The sequence below is a fragment of the Nicotiana tabacum genome, chromosome 8 (genome assembly GCF_000715075.1).
Source record: "Nicotiana tabacum cultivar K326 chromosome 8, ASM71507v2, whole genome shotgun sequence".
In the NCBI taxonomy this organism is placed as follows: Eukaryota; Viridiplantae; Streptophyta; class Magnoliopsida; order Solanales; family Solanaceae; genus Nicotiana; species Nicotiana tabacum.
In genome coordinates, this window is record NC_134087.1 from 132,296,101 (window position 1) to 132,307,700 (window position 11,600).

General features: G+C 36.8%; 1 protein-coding gene across 1 annotated transcript; it reads left to right on the top strand.

Moving 5' to 3' along the window:
- The first annotated feature begins 263 nt into the window (after positions 1-263).
- LOC107772361 (phytochrome-associated serine/threonine-protein phosphatase 3) lies at positions 264-9,104 on the top strand. Its single transcript, XM_016591857.2, has 10 exons — positions 264-655; positions 4,116-4,262; positions 4,380-4,447; positions 5,031-5,088; positions 6,078-6,188; positions 6,273-6,323; positions 6,920-7,063; positions 7,137-7,232; positions 7,338-7,409; positions 8,371-9,104. The coding sequence occupies exons 1-10, from the start codon at positions 575-577 to the stop codon at positions 8,452-8,454; spliced, it is 912 nt and encodes a 303-aa protein (XP_016447343.1). The 5' UTR covers positions 264-574; the 3' UTR covers positions 8,455-9,104.
- Positions 9,105-11,600: the final 2,496 nt, after the last annotated feature.

Sequence of the window (11,600 nt, forward strand, 5' to 3'; positions counted from 1 at the left end):
ATAAAATGTGTTCATAGGGGAGGCAGTTAACGAAGGAACGGTAAGTTTGTACCACTTTCATGATGTTAGGGATAATTTGGACTGATAGTATAACATTAGGGGTATATTTAGACTAATAGTATAACAGAGGGTAATATTAAACTTTTTTCAATAGTACAATGGCATATTAGACCCTTTTCCGAATTAAATAAGATAGAAGGAGCTATATCTCTTTGATATTTTGGCCACAAGTGAAAACAACAAAGAAAAAACTAATCGCACTCGTGGGATATCCAAGAATGGGTTAAGGATGAAAGGGCAAAATAGTCCGATCAATCTTTGGCCGAAATAGTACGTAAAGTCTCACTTCGCCAGGGTTTCAAAATTCGCTGCATCTGAAGGAATCAGCACCTCTGTTTTCTCCGTTGGGTTTTGCAGTTTCTGATTGAGCCACGATTCCTCCGGTCTCGATTAATCGCCAACATCAGCTGAGTCAATCGGCTCCATCCACATTACATTCCAGAAAAATCTGTACATAGCAAAGCCACTTAATTGCAAGTACGAAGGGCAGAGCAGTAGATTTAGAAGAGGGACGATGGATTTGGACCAGTGGATAACGAAGGTTAAAGAGGGACAGCATCTGGCCGAGGACGAGCTTCAGCTCCTCTGTGAATACGTATGTTTTGTAATATTCATTTTTCTAATATAAAAATACCACATCTAGCAAGTATTTTCCAGTATTGGAATGGAATTAGTCCGAATAGAGCTGAATATATGTAGAAGATTTATTTAGTTGACATGTTGATTAATTGATTGATTGATTGACACATGTTTAACAAGTTGTGTAATGATTAGGGTTTTTATCATAGTAAGAATAGAAGTTATGTCGATCTAGCCATTTGGTTCATTACTCGAACTGCAAACAGTACGTTTTTGTCGGGACTTAGCTTGTAGATATCGTTGATTTGTTATTTTTGTTAGGTTTGTCTGGAAAGGGAAAAAGTTAATGGAGATAATATTTCATTTTACTGTGCTTTGCGTCTTGTTTTCTTAAATTTATTTTTTGCTCGTTTCAATCCCATTTTACTTGAGGAAGCTAATGATACTTTTTAAGGTGTACCTCAATTGGTTTTGCGGAGCTTGAACTTGATTAATGAGTGTTGTTCCTGGTCTGGGAAACTTTTCATTTAAATGCTATTCAGAAGAGTATCTAACAACTGCTCTTACGTCTTGTATGCCTCTCTAGTGATTTAGACCCGGTTGGGATAGCTGTATTAAAGTACTGTAACTTTTAAACACTTAATGCTGCAAAGCACATTTTAAGTGTTGGAGCTAAAGTGCTGAAATTGAAAATGAGCAGTTGATGTGTTTGGTAATGTGTGAACAAGTTTTATTAAAATGATTGAAATGCCCTTAAAGTTATTAATACTAAGAAGGAGCTTGTTATCACACCATTTACCTCCAATATATTTGTTTTTGCTGAAGGTATATAGCCTAAATGTTCATGGTCTTCACTCCTCTGTTATAATTGTCGTACAGTTCTTGTCGCTGAGATGTTCTCCAGTTCGAATTGTGTTGAACATACTGGATCAGTCTATTAACAATTAATTGAACATTATTAGTTCATAGCAAGGTTTTTGTTTTTCTGTTGAGATTGTGATTGGCACGGGGTTTTCTGGGAAGCGTCACAGATGAAGAAAAGAAAGAGTGAAGTTAGGGCTTTTGGTGTAGTGGAGGGTATTTTGGGGATTATAAACAAATGTAAGGGATAACGGAGTAAAATACTCCGTCAAACCGAGATGGCTTTTCAGCTGAAAAGCAATACCTTGGAGGTGCCCAACTTATTACTTTTGTCTTAAAAGCCTTTGGTTTAAAATCACTTTTGATGTTCATCAGACACCAAAATAACTCAAAGGTGCTTAAAGCTCTTATGCTTACCATGTAAGGGGTTCCTATTTGTTTCCCTCACTAATTTTAAAAGAGCAAAGCTTCATTAACCTTGTAAGAGACTAAGTGTTGGTAAAGATTCTTGGTAAGAACTTCATTTTGGCTTTGCGTTGCCCAATCTTTTGCATACTTAAATGGAATTTAATCAAAATTCAGGTGTTCATAAATGTGGGTGGTTAATAATAGTGGTAAAGGTGGTAGAAAATATGCCAGAAAATATTCAGAAGGAAAAACTTTCACAGGTACAAACATGGTACAAAATATGCTTTAAGAGGTCGTTTGGTAGGCGGTTAGGGGGAAAGTTATTCATGTATTAGCGGTAACATAACTTATACCATGTTTGGTGGCCATTAGTTATTTTGTACAAAATTCAGCATAACTAATACCATGTTTGGTTGGCATTTTACAATTCTACATAAATAATACACGTATAAGTTATGAGTCAATCTGTGTATTATTTTATGCGGGGAAGAAGATGGAATAACTATACACGTATTAGTAATACATGGATAAAATACTGAAATGACAAATTTACCCCTATCAATTTACCACAAATCATCGCCATTTTCTCCAACAAACTTTTCACTGTTCGTTTTATCCAGCAAATAACAATCTTGTGCTATGATATTTTTGAATTACTAAATAAAGTGTGTACCAATATAGCAAAAAATTCAACCAAAACCCAAGAAAGAATTATATACACTACAATTAGCATGACCCTTTTTTTTGAATTTCACGTGCACTACTCATGGACTAATCCCTGCATAACTAATCCCTGCAGTACTTATTCCTGCATAACTAATACATACATAACTAATACCTGTATAACTAATACATGTATAACTAATACCCGCATAACTCTAACTGGCAACCAAACGACCCCTAAAAGCATAAACTTGTAATAGGAATCCATTATGACTCACCATAACATTGGCTTATGGATGAGCTCTCACCTTTTCTTTCTTATTTTTTAAAAGGTTACCAACAAAAACAAAGAAATCACTTTCATGAAAATAATTTAATGTACTAGAAATAGTCTAAAACCTATTAATCATATAAAAAGCATAGGTAGGGCATAGCATGTAATATAGAACAATATTGAATAGGACAGCTCGGTGAACGAAAATAATCGGCTATGAAGGATAAAAATATGATTGCAGGGAGGACAAAGCAAGAAAAAAAAAAGAATAAGAGGAGAAATTAATTATAGCATATTACCATCTTTATTGTTTTTCTCTCACTGCCTTCTGCCTTTTGTCTTCTTCCTCAGCTAGATTATGGCATATAGCTTATAAATTCTGGTTTTGCACAAGTATGGGTTGTATCTCTTCGTTTCAAGTAGTTGCTGCTGACAAAGATTATTGCAACCTGAGATGTTTAAATATCATAGCTATTAGTAAAGATTCGTAGCCCCTTGTCATGCTTCCATGTCATCCATTAGCCTAAATTAACATAATGTGGGAATGCTTGTTCGTCCTCCCACATATAATTTGAGTTTATGACTATTGGGTTCAATACTAGCTATTTACAGATCAATAAGAGTGCTTTTGAGATTGGAGGATGTGGAAATATAGGGGAGTGATTTACTTTTTTTTTTTTGTGTGGATGTAAAATAGAGTTCGCAATTTAGAGTTTTTATTGAATTTGATAATGTGCTTTAATTCGCGAAGGTAAGTTTCTTCTTACAACATGTCACGATTGTTTTATCTAAATCATTTGACTTCTTGTTTTAATTATCAGTACAACATTAAACGAGCTTGTTTTTTTGGATATGCGTGATAGAGAGTCGAAAATTAGAGGATGACAAATTAGTCATTACACAAAGAAGTGGAGTTGTCTGTTCTGGATATGCGTGATAGAGAGTCAAATAAAACATAAAAGGATGACTATCTGAAGTATGATGCATTACACCAAAAAGTGGAGTTCTAAATTGCTTTTTCTATAGACATTGTTGAGAGGAGTGTTTGATTGCATGTGAATAAGATACTGCTGGTGCATTAGTTTGGTATCTTCTTCCTGCACACCAGTCACATTGATGATTGCTAGAGGAGTTATCGATCATGGTTCATCTTTTCAGCATTCGATCAATAAATGTTTACTGCCTTGCATTTCAGCATCACATTTAGTTTCATTTGAGAGCATGCTATGTTGCTTCATTTGTGTCTTAAACATGTGGCACTTTTTCACAGGTTAAGGATATCCTGATTGAGGAATCAAATGTGCAGCCTGTTAATAGTCCAGTTACCGTCTGTGGGGACATACATGGCCAATTTCATGATTTAATGAAACTCTTCCACACTGGAGGTCACGTGCCAGAGACAAATTACATCTTTATGGTAAACTTCATTGTTTATTCCTATCGCAGATATGGACTGTATGGATTATCTTGTCAGAAACTTATGCCATGACTCTAGTTCAATCATTCTGTTGTAAAATCTCTCATCTTTGGGCAGGGAGATTTTGTTGATCGTGGATACAATAGCCTTGAAGTTTTCACGATTTTGTTGCTCCTTAAAGCAAGGTATGATATGAAAATGTGAATAGAAATATGTTTATCAGCGTCTACTTCTAAAAAAGGGTTTTATTTTTTGTCCAAAAGTACATTGGTCGCCAGTTTCTTTGGCAGCTGTCAATAAGTTATTTACATGCACATCATATTCCCTTAAAAAGCTCAATTTGATTAAAAAGACAAGATTTTGTTACTGTATCAGAATAAAGCATTGGCTTGGCACAATTGCTAATTGCCTTGTGAACATCGTGATAAGGACACATCTATTTTAATAACTATTGTGTTTAACTTTTCGATTGGATACCATGAGTAACTTTTTGCCAAATCAATTTTGATGCTCTTGGGAAGCATTGGGCTTCCATAATATTTCATGCTTTTGCTTATATGTTATGATGGTTCCCCTTCTGTCTTTCCACCATACCTAATATTTGTCACCTCCTGCCACAATTGCCTCATAGTGTCTTCTCCGCTTCAGTTGAACAAATGTGATTTCGTACTGTAGTGGTAGTTTTTTATTTTCCTGCTAGAGTCTGTTGAAAGATGGTAGAGAATTGATTCTTGTTTGTCTATTTTTTGCGGTTTTCTTTGCTACCAGATATCCTGCCAACATTACTCTTTTACGTGGGAATCACGAGAGCAGGCAACTAACTCAGGTAGTAAATGTTATGCTTAAATTCATAAGTAATAGCTACTTAGGAAGCTTGTGTGGTCGATGCAAGTATTATAGATTCACTTGGGATTCTTTAATTTACCAATTAGTTTGAAGAGACCGATCTCTAGGACCCCCCCCCCCCCCCCCAAAAAAAAAAATAAAAAAAAATTTATACTTTTCCTTCTTGATGAAGCAATTGGTCTGTCATTGTGATGTTTTACCAATAATGTGCGAATCTAAAGCTGACAATTATGGCTCTCAGGCTTTTGTCCAGTGTTGAGGATACAAGGGGATGTGTGGGTAGGCGCCCGTGAGGAGTCCGTTGCTGACAAGAAGCCTGGTATTTAAGTTGGGAGTAGGGTAGATGGGGCCAGTTGACCCCCCCCCCTCCTCGGTTATTTAAAAGTAAAACAGAGTTGGCAATTATGCTCTGTGAGGGTTTCTCTTTCTTGAATTTATGTCTGGATAATGTATTATAAATTTCTTTGCTATGTTCTAATGATTACTTGTCACTGCATTCTGTGCTCATTGTAGTATACTGGAATCTAGCCATAAAATATCAGTAAGGTGACTCATGATGCCTGTGTTGCGAAGAGCTAACTGTAGTAGCATTTGAGCTTGGTGCTGCTAATGTCGATGTATTCAGGACGGAGCTTACTTTACAAGCTTGCTCCTATATAGTAGAAAGATTTCTCCCATCTCGATCTTTCAGCTATTTGTCTGACTAAAGGGGGCTTCAAGTGGATTATAACTATTTGCATGGATAGCGTTTTGAATATATAACCTGAGTTTTGATTAGCCTATTTATTATTTTTATTGCTGTTGCTGCTGCTCTTATTTTCTGTTGATACCTATGGCTTTGTTCCGTCTACACTTAGATTTCTTTGAAGATTTGCTCCTTATAGGAAGGATCTATGGATGTTATGTAAAAGAAGAGTGCCTCCTAGACATGGTATTTTCTGATCTATATATTTTACCTGTTTTTAATAGGTTTATGGATTCTACGATGAATGCCAAAGGAAGTATGGAAATGCTAATGCTTGGCGGTATTGCACTGATGTATTTGACTATCTCACTCTCTCGGCAATTATAGATGGAACAGTATGTTCTGGTACTCTTCACAAGACAGTAATTGCTTGCCATTTTTTTTACATCCTATCAATGCGTCCGTTTCTTGTGTTGCAGGTACTATGTGTCCATGGTGGCCTTTCTCCTGATGTTAGAACTATTGATCAGGTTGGTTACTTGAATGTTGATGCGTTTAGGGTTTTACCTTAACAGGTATCGCATTCTGTAAGTGTACAGATGTGATAAATCTTCACTTGATGACAAAGAAATCGAGAAACTATTCAACCTCTGAATCTGGCTCAGATCCCTCTCATATATGCGAAAAAAAATGTGAAAAAGAAATGCTGAAAGTCTGGCAAGTTCAGATCATCAGTCTGTGTGTCAACTTCAATATGACAATTCAACTGCATACAACCGTTTATATGTGACTCGAGATTCTATGACTTTCCGCTTAGTCTTTTACCAATGTGGCATTCAAGTATTCCCTTTTCCACTGCAAGGAAATCCTTGTTTACTTGTCGACAGGATTCCCTTGCCGTCGATTATCAGATATTCACGCTTTAAAATTAGCTTCTATTCTTATCTGTTCTCTCTTCATATTGTTTTTCAATTTTATTACCTTTAGCTTGAAGTCACTATTTGGATCACAGAGAGCTGATGCTGCTTCTCAGTTATCCACCGAGTTTCAAAGGTTGAAACAACGGATTTCTCGGTTACCAAAAAAGGAAGAGCTAATGTTGCTTCTTTTTGTTTATGACATGCAGATCAGGGTCATTGAGCGCAATTGTGAAATTCCTCACGAAGGGCCTTTTTGCGATCTTATGTGGAGTGACCCTGAAGATATTGAAACATGGGCAGTAAGTCCTCGAGGAGCAGGTTGGCTGTTTGGATCCAGGGTTACCACTGAGGTATGTGGAGTTAAAGATGTTAGCTATGGCTGTAATTCATGTTCTAACTATACGGTCATGCCATGTTTTGCAGTTTAATCACATCAATAAGTTAGATCTAGTTTGCCGGGCTCATCAACTTGTCCAGGAAGGTCTGAAGTACATGTTCCAGGATAAAGGCCTCGTTACAGTGAGTACCAAATAACATATTTTTTCTTGCATGTTGAGCAGGACATTCATTAAAACGTGGACAAGTATTTGTTTAGGGCATCACTATTTCTTTTGTACCATGAAGGTTTGGTCTGCTCCCAACTACTGTTACCGCTGTGGAAATGTTGCTTCAATATTGAGCTTCAATGAGAATATGGTACGGTTGCTCTCTTTTTCATGCTTATTCAACTTCTCGTTAGCCTTTTCTGAAATAAAGGGATTACCTAGCAAGGCCCTTGATTGTATATTTTGGTGATCATTGTACTTCCAAGGTGATGCCTATTTAATTTATGATGTTAATTGATCTTGCGCAATCCTACTTAATCAAAATGGTGTGTAGTGGTATACAAGTATAGTTTGTGCTACAATAGGTTAAATTGAAGTTTGCCTATCATATTGAAATCACAGAAGTGCATTCATCTCTAGGACATCATCGCTAATTTTGTATCTTATGAGAAACTTTTAAATGGAAAGTGTCAAGAAATTGTTAAATCACGATTGAGACTCTCTAAAGCACTCAATGATTTAGGGGAAGTATCACCTTTCCAGTATAAAAGGTAGGGAAATTTGATGTGAGATACTGATGTTGACCATTTCTTCTGTAGCTCCTTGTGGAACTGCTTTGTTGCTTTCGCTTGGTGAATTGAATTAAATGTAGAATTTTTTATAAGATTGGCCTATACTATGCACTACAAATAGAGACAGACTAATCACTGGAACTGTGCTTGCATACACATTATAGAAGAGTTGATGGTCTATTTCAATGAGGAGTTGATGGTCTATATTCAATGAGCAAGGTATTGGGATAGAGAGAAAATTTTCAAGTGCTGAGCAGGGAGTGGAACTGCACAGTTGTATCGGGATAGCTACGAGGTTGGGGAAGGTGAAGAAAATATGAAGTGTTTTAGGCAGCTGTGCAGAACCTTCTCTGACATTTGTTCTCTATTTTGGAACTTGTAGTGTTAGCTTTGCATCTCTTTGTATCTATTTGGTATTTCTGTCCTTTATAATGTGTTTCATTTGCCTCCCCTTTCCGGTGACATTTTTAATATGGAATTTTAGCTCACTTGCTGTGTTTCATAGTCTTTCTTGTGCTTACTTTGGTTATGTTATATCAGGAGAGAGAGGTGAAGTTCTTCACTGAAACTGAAGAAAACAACCAGATGAGAGGACCCAGGACAGGAGTACCTTATTTCTTATGAGGGGGTACTTGCCTTCTTGATTGACATTATTTCTGCACTCAGTGCTGTCCCTTATTAGAGGGAAATTGAAGTGGTAACTGTCTACTTGGAGGGAACCTAATTGCTGTGTGGATTGCTGCTCTCATGCGATGACGATACACATCCTACCTTGCTGGGTTGATCCTGCTTTTGAATAGTTTGTGCTATGTATCTAGGATGGCCTTTAATGTTTCCCCTTGTTCCATAATTATTACCTGTGTTATATATTGAATTCTACCTCAAATCAGATTACAAGATCTTAGATTTCTTTTTGCAATGCTAGAGAATTTTCTTTTCCTGTCAGTCTTAAGTTGAATGGGTCCATTTATTCATAAGGTTAAAGCTGATTATTAGGAGTTAGTGCACTTTAGGGCTAATAAAGCTGATGTTTTATCAAGTTGTGAAGCATGGTAGTTGCAGCAGCTAAGGATTTCAAGAATCAAGAGATAGATTGGCCTTTGTTTTGCTTCCCAGAGTGGACTTAGTTTTTTACCCGAGATAATTTAACAGCTTGTAGCTTCAGTGTACCAAATTCCTTGTAGTTGCTGTTTGTGCAGCAAAATTTCACCATTGTTTAACTTGGTTATTTCTGTTGGTCATAATATTTCGAATGCTCCTTATTTCCAACTTCATCACCGCAAGCAAGAACATCAGAAATTTCTTGTTTTCATTGATCTGAATTTACCATGTATAACTGTACGAGTAAGAGTTTAGGTGCTTTTGCCGTTGCCGTTGGTTATCGTGCACATTTTTTTCTTTTAATGTAAAGCCCCAGAAAATTTTGCTTAGTAATTTAAGATTTCGTGGTGCCAAGGTAGGCAAAATATTTTATCTTCCGTGCAAATGAGGATTAAGGAGATTATGGATATCAATTGGATATGTTAATAAGTGTATAAGTCATAGTAAAAGTGAATTGGGGTCTAAGGAGAGGCCTAAGTCTAAGTCATGTTGGAAAATTTCATAAGAGACGAAAGTTGCAAATGAGTGCGCACAAGACCTCACTTTGGACAATCATATCTCCAGTTATATAAGGATTTGTGTGATGCACAACCTATCAAATAAAAGGACTTTGAGTCTAGTTTCCAACGCTTCAAACCGTTCGTCATTCGGACACTTCTACCAAAAGTTATGATCAAATTACCAAAAGCAGCGCAAAATTTTACACTATCGCGCCGCCTCATGCGGCGCGGCTGTGTAAATTATCAGAGCACCTCCAGTTTCGTTTCTAAAAACATTTTTCATTACCACGCCGCCCCATGCGGCGCGGCTGTGCAAAAATCGGGGTTTTTGTTATAAAACGACCTCATTTCGTCAAATAGATTCAAGGGACCATTTCTTGAGCAAAAATCAGATATTTTTAGAGTGAGAGAGTGCCCTAGAGTGAGAAAGTATCCCTCATCAATTCTTCTACAATTCTTGCTCAAATCTTAAAGGATTAACAAGGAAAACCACATTAGGCCTTCGTCCTTGAGGTAAGATTCTATACTCTAACCTTTAATTTCAAATCTAGCTAAAGATGGGTAATTATAAAGAATGTTTGTGGGTATTGGAGTTGTTATCTTGCTTGCATGTGTTGTCAAAGGTTGTAGAAATATTGTTGAGCTAAAGATGGTAAAGTATGGGTTGTGAGTTGATGAAATCCTCTATAAAAGGACCATAAAGATTTAACGCACATATGGTGTTTGATAAAATGCTCGAATGAGCTAGAATTATGAATATCTTCCTAATTTGTGTTCAATTTTGTTATGTCTCGAAGTAGATTGGCATTGCTAGAATTTCCGGAACGTTGTAGTAACTTAAGGAAAAGCTCTTTGAGGTATGTATGACTAACTTTAACTCTTGTAGAATCCCCTTGCTGTGACGAGCATACGGTATGTGTACCTTGTATGAAAATATGTGTATTGATTGTCTTAGTTGATTTCCGCACCACCGTGTTATATGCGATTGTGAAAAGTGATTTGATGTGCCTACCTTATTATTTGCTAAGCTTGTAAATGCTTGAGGATGACGATTTGGGAGTATATGTTAACGAATGAAAGAACGTTAATGTGTCCAAATGTGGGAATGTGTATAATGGCTAAAACCCTGCGTGGTAAGTAATGAAAGATGGTATTGTGAAATGACGTAAATGAGTTGAACGATTACGACAACACCTTGTACATAAATTACTGCTTGGTGACATCTATGGTGTCTTGGGCCCAAATGTATGAATTGTTGATATGAACTTGTGCTTCCTTGAAATGATGATTCTTGTGATTAATATGCTTTGAATGTTGTTGGTTAAGTTTCGCGATATAATGGTGTAATTAAATGGCAACAAACCAAGTGTGTGTGTGTGAATGTGTTCGTGTGGTAAGAACTGTGTAACAAATGATGGAAAGAAATCGTAATTGATGCAATTGAAACAACTGTGGTAATATCATACGTGACTTGTCGCGGGCAATTATCGTTGTGACTTAAATTGTATACGGGCTGTTGCATGTGATGGAAATGGTATTGATGTTATGAAAATTCTTTGTGAATTATTGTTGTCGTGTGAAATTTGATTGTCTGGTGGGATCGGGTTGCGCGCCGCAACACCAAGTTATAAGGTGTGGGTTGTGGTGATAAGGGTGGCCGAGGTAATAAGGGTGGCCGAGGTAATAAGGGTGGAAAAGTGATCGAAATCACTATTGAAATGAAAATATGTGAAAGTTGTGAAATCATTGATGTGATGAAATAATGTTGAAAGGGGAGGAGAGATTGTGGAACTTGTTTGGCTTTGATTGTTCCTTTCATGTGTATTGAATTGTTGATTCTATTACTATTTGTTACCTATGTATTTCTTGATTTTACTTGGGGTAAAGTTTGTTCATACATACCAGTACAATTCAAATGTACTGACGTCCTTTTTGCCGGGGGCGCTACATTCGTGTTATGATTGTAGGTGGTTCTATAGCAGGTACTCCAGTCCATCAACAGTAGCACTCCTTCACTTTCCGTCAGCTATATTGATGAGCCCCTTTTTCCTCTTGGGGCCCTACGTGGCTCATGCCGCTTTTCCTCCCGGAAATCTTATTTTGGTATTTGCGTAAGGTATAGCCGGAGCCTTGGTACCGACAAGTATTGTAACATTCTTTTGTATCCCT

Excerpts from the sequence above, each read along its gene's own strand:
- LOC107772361 (XM_016591857.2), top strand. The coding sequence starts at position 575 with ATGGATTTGGACCAGTGGATAACGAAGGTTAAAGAGGGACAGCATCTG. Across the intron at positions 7,064-7,136 it reads GATCCAGGGTTACCACTGAG|TTTAATCACATCAATAAGTT; the intron begins GTATGTGGAGTT and ends CATGTTTTGCAG. Across the intron at positions 7,410-8,370 it reads TGAGCTTCAATGAGAATATG|GAGAGAGAGGTGAAGTTCTT; the intron begins GTACGGTTGCTC and ends ATGTTATATCAG.